The sequence below is a fragment of the Neospora caninum genome, chromosome VIIb (genome assembly GCF_000208865.1).
Source record: "Neospora caninum Liverpool complete genome, chromosome VIIb".
Classification (NCBI taxonomy): domain Eukaryota; phylum Apicomplexa; class Conoidasida; order Eucoccidiorida; family Sarcocystidae; genus Neospora; species Neospora caninum.
Window position 1 is genome coordinate 2,360,150 of NC_018394.1, and position 13,330 is coordinate 2,373,479.

The window sequence follows — 13,330 nt, forward strand, 5'->3', positions numbered from 1 at the left end:
CTCGTCCGCCGTGGATGTGACGAGGCACGGGCTTCTAAACTTTCTGTTTTTTTTTTTTCGGACGACCGTCTCTCGTGGTTCGGTCTCTTTTCCACTGACACGAAACTCCCTCCAACTGCGGTGTTCTCTTCACAAGGGTATCCCTAGCGATAGACAGAAGCGCATTTCTGGTGAAAGGGTGGGTGAAGCCGCCTCGTTTGCTCCAGAGGCTCTCGGTTGCTTCACTGCCAGTCGCCAGAAACCAGCCTAGACCCACTCCGCAAGGCGTATTGACTCGCGCTACCGTTTTCTACCCTTTCTTTCTTCCTCTACTACAGATGTGCTGGGCAGTTCTTCTCTTCCGCAACCGGCTGTTGGTTTGGGGGGGCACTAGCAAGCGCATTTGTAGTTCAGCGGCGGTGAGAACTGCGACACAAAAGTTGTCAGATGAGTTTAGAGTCAGAACGAATTCCGACGAGCCTCTATGCAGGGGAGGTCAAAATAATACAAGATGTCGACAAGGAACCTACAGTTGAAAAATCGGTGTTCGTCTGCTAAGTGGCGTTCCACCGTTCCCGTTTCCTTCGTCCCCCCGAAACACACAAACTGCCGATACGTACACAGGGATAGAGCAGTTCCGTGCGCTTGAAAAAAAGCTGAGTACAGCTAAAGAGGCAGCGCGGCAGACGCTTGCTGGATGTTTGAAGGCGGTCAAAGGTGAAGACCGGGGACAGCAGAGCCTTTTCCCCGGAAAGGACACAAAAAATGAAGGGACTTGTTAGGCGGTGACAACCCGAGTCCGAGCAACGCTCTTCCCTAGGAACAGGAGGCTGTGAGAGCCTGCCTATGTTTACGGCGGCTAGCATCGTGAACCAAGTCGTGGCGTGAGATCTCCCTCGCTTGCTTTATGCGCGGCTCTTTTCTCGTTTCGACGAAACGTCCTTTGGGATACTCAGGGTTGCGCGGGCCTTCGCATTTATATCGAAGACTGAATCCCCGTGCAGATGCACAGTACAAACCGATGTTTGTGTTTCCTGCCTCGACGCCGCCTGATGGTGCTCTTCTTCCCTCCACCATCCTGTAACTGGTTCAACCGCCAGACTACGGGCAAAGGGATATCCGGACGAAGCATCGAGCCTTGCATGCATCTGCCGGCATCTACAACACAGATGCTTCCTACTGCGGTCGCATCCCTTGACGAATGCGGTATAGCAGTTGACACACGAGTGCGTCTCAGCTCACGTGCGTTTCTCGCGTAGACTGAGCTCTCCACCTTCCTGGGGCGCGCGAGAATAGGCATCAGGTGGGATAAAACAGTGTGTTCAAAATGCGAGCGTTTCCACGACGTGCGGGCCTCGCACTCGGGTGTACGTACACACGCAACGCGTAGAGTGGTGACAAGCATCGAGACAAGTAGATTACACCTGCATGCGCCTAAATGGACGTACAACAATCTGCCTCTTAAACGAGGCTTCACGTCCGTCTGCTCCAACGGAGAGGCAAACATGGGCCCTTTAACTGGCGCTGGAGTCAAACCTGCACTCGTTCCTGCAGTGTGCGTACACTGCACGACATCCCGGGATGTGAGGAGAACCATGCGACGCTTCAAATGCGTTTCACGCTTTCGCTTTCCGGTCAGAATCGCCCAATTTCTTTATCCGCACGCCACCCAAACCGTTTCAGCTCTTCCCGCGTTGTGTCGCGTCGACGACCGGTTCGCTACCTCGGCGTTTCTCGTTTGTGTTCACAAACCGCTTTGGCTCGCGCCACGCCGGCGGCAGGAGCGGATTCCGCCCATCGCCCCGTCCACGCTTCATTTTGTTCTGTGCAGGGTACCTCGAGCCCCTCGCAGGAAAAGCGGAACCTTCGCGAGGGCCTCTCTGTTGCCTTTGCTTCGTCGAGTAACCCCCGAATGCGTTTTCCCGTTTTCCCGTCGCTCCTCTACTTCCCCCCCTTCTGCAGTTGCGCTTGGTAGGCGGCCCGCAGTTCGTCCTGTTCGGTCGACAGCATCGGCTGGTAGCGATCAAAGTCCATGGTGAATTCGCCTTGGCCTTGCGTGCAGGAGCGGAGGTCCGTGATGTAGCCAAACATGTTTTTCAGCGGCACTTCGGCCTCGAGGAGAACTGTGTCTCCTTGCCGAGTAGTGTTCGTCACTGTCCCCTTTCGGCGGCTGATCGTCCCCAAGCCCGCCGCCAAGAACTCCGCGGGGACCGTGACTTGCACCGACATGATGGGTTCCAAAACAATCGGGCACGCGGCCTCGTAAAACTCCCTGCGAACCGAAAAATTGCATGCCGCAGAGGAACCGATCGAAACACGGAACGCACCAGAGAGGCACGCGTACACTCTCTGCTGTACACATGCAGATACACATGGAAACACAGCCTCTCACAGTCTCGGTGGAAACACGCTGTGCGCACCAGACACAGCCGCCCAAGAGAGAGAGGGCGTGCGCCCCGTTCCCAGGAAGCCAGGCCTAACGGCGAACGCAAGTTTTTAGCAGTCCACAACCCGCCTTGGATGTCATACCGACCAACTTGGCCCGTCTCGGCGGCAACAGACGACCTCAGGACCCGAGCCGCAGACGAACGTCAGCACGACACGCACACAGGAGAACGCGAAAACGACAAGGACAGAGAAAAGGAGAGAAGAGGAGAGAAGAGGAGAGAGAGAAGGAAGAAAGGGTACAGACACTCGCGGGGGCTGTGTAGCGCACATCTCTCGCAGTCGCGGGCGAGGCAACAAACAGGACCGTTCCTGGTGGTGTATGCATCAGAGAGGAGAGCCTCACCGCAAGGCGCCTGCTGCTGCGAGACGGAAGGCGATATCTGAGGAGTCGACGTCGTGGGCCTTCCCGCCTTTGAGCACGACGCGCATGTTGATGATGGGGTGTCCACAGAGGAAGCCTTTCTTCGCAGTTTCTCGGAAACCTTTCTCGATGCTCGGGATGAAGTTCGGCGGAATGTCGTTACCCACCTGAAGCAGGGAAAAACCCGCACCGAGACCCAGAGAGAAGGCAGGCGGGTGAAGACGAGCGGACAAAGAACGCAGCGACGGGCCATCGCCGGAGACAGCCGGCGATGCCGGGGCATTCTTTTTGTCCATGGAAAGGGGCTAGCCTCTCTTTTGACGCGAAGTGTGATTCGCGATTACATGCAGATGGGAAAGGAACGCACGCACGATCGACCGCGTTGCGGGTGAACGAGGATTCACACTGTCGATGCCTCCCCGTCACAGGCAGCCCGCGTCCGTGGGGACGAAAGACATGACGGCACGCGAAAACCCCGAGAAGCCAATCCGGTTCGTTTGAGGCGAAGAAGGCTGCCATGCCACTACACGGCGCGTCCCGCGCGCATGCCGCACACGTGAACTCTCCACTGTCAACAGAAAACCGGACAGGATACGCGTCGTGCCCGGGACACCTGGAGAAGGCGTGTGGAACGCCTACCTGGCGAGAGGTCCGATGACCCGCCGTTTGTATCGGCCGCGAGAAACGTCAATGGGGGCAAAACCGATCTCCGATGTAAGCGGATTGTCTGTCTTACCAGTTCACTCCTGAATTCGATGGGGGAGTTTGCATCGATCTCTTCGCTGTCGGTTGCGATCGGCTCAAAGTATCCCTCGACTTTTCCGTACTGGCCAGCGCCGCCTGACTGCTTCTTGTGCGTGTACTCGAAGGCAGTTCTCTGCGTCACCGTCTCTCGAAAGTTCACTTTCGGTTCCCCGGTCTCCACAGTCAGCCGATACTCTCTGCTCATCCGCTCCAAGTAGATCTGCAAGTGGAGCTCGCCCATCCCAGAGATGAGCGTCTCCTTCGACTCCTCGTCGACGGTCATCCTGCACGCCGCACCAAGAACACCCCCAACGAGAGCACGGCGACTTCACGCCGCGACACCGGCGCGCGGGACCAGCGCGAAAGGACGCGCGAGACGACACTCGAAAGCGCGACAGAATGGCGGGACTGTTTGGCGGTTTGCGCGCGTCCGAAACAAAGAGCCGCCTCTCGCCTCGTCTTGGCAGATAGCCACGCGAGGAAGAGAGAAACAGGGGGACGGTGTGCGGTGCGTTTACCTGAAGGTGGGATCCTCTCGCTGGAAGCGATTGAGAGCCTTGGCGAAGCGCTGCTGGTCGTCTTTCTTCTTCACGTTCACTGAGAGAGAGACGACCGGCTCGGGCACGAACATGGAGCTGAGAGAGAGTCGCGAGGCCGCGTCGGAGGTGAACGTCGTGCCGCTGTTGCACTCCAAACCGCTCACAGCCACGATGTCCCCAGCGACTGCTTGGCTGACTTCTCGCGCTTCGTCTGCATGCATCTGCAAAATGCGCTTGATCGGCGAAGACTTCTTCTGCGTCGACACATTCACCACCGAGTCACCCTTTTTCAGCTTCCCCTGGTACAGACGCAGGTACGTGAGTTGGCCCACCGGCAGCTCCTAAATCGCACGAAAGAAAGACACACAGACACACACGCACACGCAGATGCAGGCGGAGAAGGAAGAGGCAAGGCACGAGAGAGGGGGGGCGGCGTCTGCGTGCGGATGGGAGATGCCACGAGACAGGGAAATGCACAGTCCGCGCTCTGCGTGGGGTGCGCGAAAGACGGAGAGAACAGCGAGAGAGGCGCCGAGAACGCAAAACGCAAGCTCATGGGGCGAAACGAGGAGACACGACTGGCCACCGAAATGCGTTTGCTGCTCGAAAGAGAGGAGAAATACACCGTCTCCACACTGCGCTTCTGTGAAGATATACAGCGCGGCGATGACCAGGCCTTGAGCTGCTGGCATCGACACATGCACTCGAAAGACTTGAAAGCCTGTCTCGGAGAAAATGCATGCAATCCGTTTAGACTCGGCGTGGGGGCGTCTCCCGCGTATGCGCGCTCTGCTCCGAAAAGACTGTCGCTGCCGTCCCCAATCGCGATTTGCGTTTTGCAGAGATTCGGATGCCCCTGCAAGTCCGCGTTTCCGCACCTGGATTTTGAACGCGAGAGCCACCAGACTCTTTTTTGGGTCTGCATGGAGCGAGACTTCCTCCTCCTGTTTGTCTTGGTCGTAGGCGACTTGAGGAATTTCATCTGAAGACCAGGGCGCGCGTCGACAAAAAAAAAGGAGGAAACGCAGAGACAAAGAAACAGATGGCGGTGAAGAGAGGATGGCGAGAAAAGAGACGAAGGGGACAGGAGATAACCACTCCTTTTCATGATGGCGGGTGCGGACGAGCAGGCACGGAGCGACCGACTGCAGAGAAGAGGCAAGGAAGTCCGACCGTCAGAAAGCGCCTTTCCTCAATCTGACTGGCGTCGGCTGCGTCTCTGGAACGCGCAAAGCACCCGCCGCGAAGAGCGAAGCGCGCAGTCGTCCTCTTCGTTCCCTCTCTGTGTCGTTTTCTTACAGGGAGCTGGTAGATATCGGCAGACGGCGTCCAACAGAGGCTGGACGCCTTTGTTGCCTTTTGCCGATCCCATGAGGAGCGGGACGAAGCGGCGCTGGATGGTGACTCTCCGGATCGCCTCATCGATTTGCTGCGGGGTGCACTCGTCCTCTGCCTCGAGGTAGATTTCGGCGAAAGCGTCATCGAGATCGGCCAGCGTCTCGAGCAACTCGGCACGAGCGCTCTCGAGGGGTGCCTGGAGCGCCGCGGGGATCTCCGTCTCCACGCGCACTTTCTCGCCGAAGGCACCATCAAAGTAAAGCGCCTGCCGACGAATAATGTCAACGACGCCGCGGTGTCGGCCCTCGAGACCGATCGGAACCTGACGCGAAAACAGGAAACGAGAGACAAAACGCGCGAATCAGGCGAGTGAAAAGCAAAAACAGAGAGAAGGAAAGGGAGAAAAAGAGAGAAGGAAACGAGACGACGGAGAGAAGAGAGAGTGAAGAAAGAGAGAAGGAGAGGCGACGGAGAGAAGGAAGAGAGAAGACGGAAGGAAAGAAGAGAAGATGATGAGAGGGAGAAGAAAGAGAGACAAGAGAGAGAGGCGAGAGGGGGAAGAGAGAGAGACAAGAAATAGAGACGCGAGGGAGAAGCGAGCGAGCGCCACACATCCGTACCTGGAGAGGACACGTGGTGACGTCGAGTTTCCTGCGAAGCGCCGTGAGAGCGCGCTGCGGGTCTGCTCCGTCGCGGTCGAGTTTATTGACGAAGATCAGGCGAGGCACGGAGTAGCTGAGACGAGACGCGGTGCGAAACAGCAGACAGTTGAGCCATCCAAGACACTCCGGAACAGCCGCCAGAAGAAGCGAGAAAGTCAGGCAGCGACCCACCGCACCACAACAAAACTAACATATACATGTATATATATATATATATACATGTACATATACCCGCACAAATCGTCTTCAAATCAGAGTTGTTCTCTCCGTTTTCCCCCCCTTCCGTCAACGTTCTGTCTTGCGCTTGCCTCCTCCACGTTGCTCGCGTGTCCCCTCAGCCTCTCCCAACTGCCGTCTGACCGCCATGTGTCTCCCCCGTTGTCTCCCTCGTCTTTGCCGTGTCGTTCTCTCCTTGATCCGCCCGGAAGAAAGGACAAACCCGACACGTCAGAGTGCCTGTCCAGCGCTTCCTTCTGTCCCGCGACCTCCAGTGGTGGTTCGCAGCGCGCCGCATGCGCCGCATGCACTTGCGCGTTGTTGACCCCGTCTCTTTCTGACCCCCGTTTCCAGAAGGTTCACGCGTTGCCATAGAGGCCATGGCTTTCTGCTTCGCGACGGTCTGGACTCGGGGCGCGGGTGAACGCTCCTGCGCTGTCCGCCGCTCCGACGGCACTCGCACAGTTCCTGCGATCGTTCGCGGCGAAGTCTGGGACAAAACGAAAGGGTCCGAGAGTGTTTTTGGACCCCTTTCGGCGGCTGAGGGGGTTTCGAGTTCGCGCACCGTTTCATCTGCCGGTCGACAGTGAGCGTCTGGCTCTGTACGCCTGCGACGCCGCAGCAAACGAGGACGGCGCCGTCGAGGACTCTCAGAGCGCGCTCCACCTCGATCGTGAAGTCGACGTGGCCGGGGGTGTCTATGATGTTGATGTTGAACATTTGCCCGCCGTGCGCAGGCAGAACGGCCCTGTCCCGCAAATTCCACGAACAGTACGTCGCGGCCGACTGAATGGTGATGCCTGGCCAGAGAGGAGGACAGACGAAAGTGAGAGAGACACAGAGAGAGAGGAAGATCAAAGAGAGGACATGGGAGGGAGACACGGCGAATGTGCGCGAGAAAGAGAGAAAACGAGAGGGAACAGAAAGCGAAAGAGAAGGCGGAAGAGAGAGGGACAAGGAGCGAACAGAATCTAAACTCGCACTCGCCCGCTTGAGGGAGGCGATAGACTGCCGATGTTTCAGGCACAGGTGATACTGCAGGCCCGCGCAACGTGAGAGAAGCTTTCACCAGCGAGCTATAAATACTCTGGTTAAAGAATCCCAAGAGAGCACCAACAATGACATGGCTGAAATGTATATCGTCCACGATTTGCCTCGCTTTTTACGACTCGCTTCGCGCGTTCGCTCCACAGACTCCCGTATCGGCCGTTCTGTCGCTTCGCTTGCCTCCCTGTTCAGCCTTCGTCGAGTCCTTCTCTCGCCTTGCCACTGTAGCCTGGATGAATAGCCCTTCCTCTCTCTGTCTCTCTCGCTGCTCACCTTTCTCTCGCTCGAGCTCCATGCTGTCCATCTTCGCTCCGACGCCGTCGCTGCCACGGACTTCGTGAATCGCCGCAATGCGGCCTGAAGAAGCAAAACCGAGAAAATCTTTCCTGCATCGCTCTCAGTCGCAACGCGTCTCCCTCGTCTAACCGAGACGGGAGGCGCTGGGAGAAGGAACCTCCCTAAGGTGTACACACGCCCGAGGAAATGCGTTGAGTTCCGTAGACACCCGATGAAGCGGGGCTCCGACGGAGAGATGGAGACCTGAAGAAGTCTTCTCACCTGTGTAGAAGAGGATGCGCTCTGTCAGCGTGGTCTTGCCGCTGTCGATGTGTGCACTGATGCCGATGTTCCGGAGAAAACGCATGCTCTCGGGATGTACCGAAGCAGAAAGTGATCTCCGCTGAGACAAAGCCGCGGCGAAAGCAGCGGGGCAGAGAGGCGCGAAATGACCCGCGGGAGAGGCGGAACGCTGCGCGGTCTGTGAAGAACAAAACGCCGGCGAAGAGGCTGGGAGACAGCACAGGGGCGAGGTTGAGGCGAGAGCAAAGAGCGAGGAGGAAGCAGAGGGAAGGCCGGAGCACGCAGAAGCGTTGCGAATGGCCCGGAGACAGAGGTTTGAGGCCAGGGGACCAGGAGGGCAAGCGCACGTGAGAGCGTCCGAGTTCGAAGAAAAGGACACAGGGAGGGGTGACGCGCGACAGGAAGACTGGGAGGAAGAGCGAGAAGAGAACGAGAAGCGCGCGAGAGATGGAGAGAGAGGTGAAGCAGGAGAGGGAGTACGATTTCGGATGACGAGTGCCGGACACCTGGGCCTCCGGAAGGCCTGCAAAGCTTTCACAGCCCCCGCCATCTTCGTTGCTCCGCGCATGCACGGAAAAAGACGGATCGCGGCGCAGTGCTGTACGCGAGAATACGACGAAAAGAGAAGGAAGAAACGGAAGGAGACGGAGAGAAGTGCGAGGAAACAAAGACAGACGGCCGACGAAGACCGAGAGACACCCCAGCGGGCGGAGAAGCTGCGAGTGAACACGGGGTCTGGGAGAGACAGGAGAGGAAGAGGGACAAGCCGAAGGCGAGGCAGAAAGGGAGGAAAAGGGACGGCGGAACGGCGGTAAGATGAGATCTGGAAAGGAGTGAGAACACGTGTGTGTGTCCTTTTTGTTCCAAGGGAAAAGGAAATCCCAAAATTTGCGACTTTTTGTGGGGAAACTCGGAGCTGGAGACGCTGGTCCTCGAGTGTGCGACGACACCCTGCATGCAGAAAAGCGCTTTTCTTTGCGATGTTTTCGCAACATGTTTCTGCTCTGTTCAAGAACTGAAGTTTAATTGTTTGGATTAAAAACCCCTTTCTTCTCAAGAGAGCTCCGCTCTCCTCCCTGCGTCTTTCTCCCTTGATCTTCCGTCTCTTTTCTCTTCCTCTGGACTGCCTTCGTGTGCTCTCTTTCTCGAAACGCCTCTTCTCGCGTTCTCCTTTTTCTGCTCTTCGCTCCTTCTTATCTCAATTCCTCAGCTTTTTCTCCCAGCCTTTTCTCCCAGCCTTTCCGCCTCCCCCTTCTCCTCTTTTTTGCTGCTGTCCCTCGCCCCCATTCTCTGCAGTCTTCTCTTCCTTGGTGCCCGACACCGTCTTCCCGCGCTTTTTCTCTGGTTCGCTTTCGATCCTTCCCATCCCCTTGGCGTGCCCCGCCGTACATTGGGATTTAGGGTTTGGAGGGGGGTGAAAGAGACCTGAGATCCCTATCAAGAGGCGAGTGAGGAGAGAAAAGCGACAGCGCACAGAGAGAATGGCGGAAATGTACATCGAGGCTGGGCGAATTTTGACTGCCATGGAGACACGGCGATGTGGTCTCCGGGCGGCTCTCTATGAAAATGGGAGAGGAGAGAAACACAATCCCCTCATTCCAAAAGTAAGCTGTTCAGCTCTTTTCCTTGCCGTCAGACAGCCCCTCTCTTTCTCATCTTGCCTTCTCCCCGACGCTTCCTCGTCTTGCATCCCGCGCCTGTCAGATTTTCCTGCCCTCGTCGCGCGTCTCAGTCGCCGCCTCGATCTCTCCTTCCTGTGCTGCCTCTCTCTTTCAGGTCTGCGCTCTCGTCTGTCGCACCTTGGAGCGCAAACAAGAACTCGAACGCCTTCTTCTCTCGGCAGGCCTCTTGACTTCTTCTTCCGGCGGTGGCCCGTCTGAGGTTGCGCCTGCCTCGTCCAGGGACGGCGGGGGCGGCGCGCTGGCGGCGCAGCGCGAAGACGAGGACGCGGACAGTGAATCGCCCGACCCCAACTTTCTCGACGCGCATCGCGGCGTCATCCTTGCCATGGCCTTCGATTTCCTCTTTGGGCGCGGGAAAGTCCTCGGCGGGGGACAGTGTCGCCGCCTAGTCGTCTCGCGCCTCCAGGCGGCGAAACAGAATGGAGCGGAGATGAGAAAAGACGCCGATCCGCGGGAAACGCCCGCATCTGAAAGAATCCAGCGACTGAGAGAGACCGCAGAGGCCCGCGCACCCCCTCAGAAAAGAAAGACGCGCCCAGACACAGCGGCCGAGACGATCCACAAACGCACCAAGAGCCGAGCAAGACAAGACAAAGAAGAGGAAGAGAAAGGGGAAGAAGAGGAAGGGGAAGAAGAGGAAGGGGAGGAAGGAGAGGCAGGACGAGACAGGGGACGTCCCGAGTCGACGTCGTTGATGACATCAGACGAGCGCTTCCCGAGGTATCTGCGCGTCGCTCTGAGCCGCGTTTCACTGGAGGAAGCTCAGGAGAGTCTCGCTAGTTCTCTCGCGTCACTCTCGCCTCGCACGCCCGCGGAGGTCGCGCTGGATCCGCTATTACCCCGCTGTGGACTGCGAGCGTCGCCGGCCGCCGCGCGGTTTCTCCTCCGCCATCCGCTGGTGCTCACAGGCTGCGTCGCCCTCCAAGACCGCGCGAGCGCGCTCGCCGCAGTCGCCGCGGAGATCGGCCCAGGGGACGTCGTCCTGGATGCATGCGCGGCCCCGGGAAGCAAGACGCTCCACGCCTTGGGTAAGTGCGTGGAGAGGCGGCAGGCGCGGGAGGAAAGCGCAACCCCGCGGGCATGAGGAAGGAGAAAACAGATATGGCTACGGGGCGGAAGGCGGAGAGGCCAAGCCCGCATGAGGCTCCGCACGCGCTTTGAGAGGCCAGTGAGCAAGGACAGGGAAAATCAGACTCAAAAACAAACGGTTACAAACGCATTTGCCACTCATCTGCATGCACCAACACAAACATACCTATATATAGACATAATTGCATGTGTGGGTGTGTCTTTCTGCGAATGTATGTATGTGAGTATATACGTCACAAGCGCCTCGACGTTCGTTTCGGCATGTCAAAGTTCGTCTACTGTGTGTCTACGACTGTGCATGGAGATCGGCATTTCGAAGTGGAGAGATGCGCAATGGATGACTGTGTGGACACGTGTCGCGCGTCGTCGATCGAGACGTTTTCTCTTGAGCTTTTCGTTTCCTTCCCGGTTCACATCTTTTTTTCCACAGACCGCCTGCAGGGTCGAGGCCATCTGATAGCGCTGGAGCGAGATGTGAAGCGGGCTGCGACTCTTATTCGGCGTCTCCGTCTGCACGGAAATCTCGACGGCCCTTTTTCGGATCCCAGTTGCTCCCCGACCTCGCGGATCCCGTCCGCAGGTTCCGGTTCGTCCCGCGCCACGGACGCGTGGCGTGGGACTGTTTCTGACGAAAAGAAAGAGACGCGGAAGTCCAGGCCAGACGACGGGCTGCCGTCGCAGAGCGACTGCGCCACCTACGCTCGGTATGCCGCGCGCCGACCTCTTTATTTCACAAATGCAGTCAACACCCATTCTTCGTCTCCTTCGTCTTCGTCTCCTTCGTCTTCGTCCCTTGCTTCTTCTTCTCCTTCTTCTGAGTCTTCGGCGTCGGTCTTGCGAGATTCCAAGGCGCGTTCTGCACTCTTGGTGGAGGTTCGCGTGACGGACTTTCTGAGCGTTTCTGGCTCCAAGCCGCCGTTCTGTTTCGTCGAGAAAATGCTTCTCGATCCCTCGTGCTCGGGAAGCGGCTTGCCCCTTCATATCTCCTCTGCAGCCCATTCCACCTCATCTCTAGGAGAAACATCTGAAGATCTGTCTCCTGCCTCTTCGTCATCTTCCTCGTCCTCTTCTCTTGCTTCTTTCTCTCCGTCGTGTGAGGGGTTTTGTCCCCTTCCTCCGCTGGCGCGGCTGTCTCCGCTGTCTCCGCCGTCTGCGAGCCTCGCGCGAGTGCGGCAACTCGCTCGTTTTCAGCGGACCTTGCTCTCGCATGCGCTCTCGACCTTTCCGAAACTGTTGCTTTGCTGCTACTCGACTTGCTCATCGTATGTGGAGGAGAACGAGGCGGTCCTCGCGCACGTCTTGGGGCAGTCAGGCGACGCAGCAGCGGAAGAGGCAGGGAAGGGATGTGGACGTTGGCGATTGAGACGAGGCCGCGAGATCGACTCTCGATGGCATCCGTCGTGCAACTTGCTGAAGCTGATGGCGACGAAGCTCGAGGAGGAGCAGACGGCACGAGAAGAGAGAGTCGCGGGGGGAAACAACGTGAGATTGTCGGAAACTTCGGGGAAAGTAGGGCGTGCAACGCAGGAGCCGCGGAAAATGCCGTCGCGCGACGAAGCAAATCGCGAAACCGAGACGGTGACCTGGAAACGCGCCCTCGCCACGTTCGGCCCTGCATGCATTCGCTCGAGCCCCGCCACGCATTTTTGTCGGGGGTTTTTCCTCGCCCGCCTCGAACGCGAAACGGCAGACGCAGACAGGCGCGTCCCCGCGAGCGAACAAGACGTAAACGGATCTCCAGGCACACGGTTCTCAGATAACGCCACCGTAGCGGGCCTTGGTTCAAACGGCGACAACAGAGACAGGGCGAGTCGGCGAGAGACACAGTCGTCTGTGCAAAGACACTTGCGGAAAAAGTCCGCTCGCTCGCACGTCGCCTTCCAGAAACGAAGACTGAAGAAGGGGGTGATTGTTGGTATGCAGCCGTGAGCGCTGCGTGGATCCTCGCAGTTTGAGGTTGTGCAGAACAGTTCGTAAACAGATTCGCTTTGTCGCCGAATTTCCCTTTTTGAAAGCAGGGGTGCTTGCGCACTCGGAACCAGCCCAGTTTTTGCCTCAGCTTCTGGGCTCGAGCAACACACGTGCACGCCAGAAAAGCGACGCCCGCGAGCCTCCACTGGCGTTGCGGCTCTGACGCCAGCCCCGGGAGACAAGCGGGCCTTTGTCCCCTTGCCCTCGAGGCACTCGCGTGTGGACTCGAGAGACATTCTGGCGTCTTCTGAGACGAAATGCATGCGTCAGGCTGACACGACACTGCGCGAGAGGATATCAGGACATCTCACGCACAGCTAGTTCACGCCCATCCAGGCTTTCACGCCACTCGGTTCACCGCCACCATCAGTACACCCATATGCACATGTATGTACGCATCTATGTGTGAACGTATGTATGTATCTATGTATATGTGTACATATATATCTGTATCGCTTGGATGACCTTTGTGGTAGGAACGAGCACAGTGGTTGCCCCAGTGTCCTGTTCCAATTCAGTGACAAGATAGCCGTCAATCTTTACCCGTATACATGCATATAAGAGCATGTGTTGTGAAGAGGAGGCAGCGGCGAATGTGCGAAGCCTCTGTGTGTTCTGGGTGTTCCGCTAAAACGCGGAGATTAAGAACGCAGTCGTAGATCAACACAAAGTGCC

At 57.6% G+C, this 13,330-nt stretch overlaps 2 protein-coding genes across 2 annotated transcripts; one reads left to right on the forward strand and one right to left on the reverse strand.

Moving 5' to 3' along the window:
* Positions 1-1,920: 1,920 nt before the first annotated feature.
* On the reverse strand, positions 1,921-7,977 carry NCLIV_026830 (Translation elongation factor G, related; the record flags this gene model as incomplete). The annotated part of the gene is made up of 10 exons (XM_003882878.1): positions 1,921-2,251; positions 2,771-2,955; positions 3,525-3,816; positions 4,051-4,412; positions 4,950-5,053; positions 5,371-5,731; positions 6,030-6,144; positions 6,853-7,087; positions 7,608-7,691; positions 7,893-7,977. The coding sequence occupies 10 exons, from the start codon at positions 7,975-7,977 to the stop codon at positions 1,921-1,923; spliced, it is 2,154 nt and encodes a 717-aa protein (XP_003882927.1).
* A 1,417-nt stretch (positions 7,978-9,394) lies between these two features.
* NCLIV_026840 (conserved hypothetical protein) lies at positions 9,395-12,613 on the forward strand (the record flags this gene model as incomplete). The annotated part of the gene is made up of 3 exons (XM_003882879.1): positions 9,395-9,517; positions 9,690-10,623; positions 11,115-12,613. 3 exons carry the CDS (start codon positions 9,395-9,397, stop codon positions 12,611-12,613), a joined length of 2,556 nt encoding a protein of 851 aa, XP_003882928.1.
* Positions 12,614-13,330: the final 717 nt, after the last annotated feature.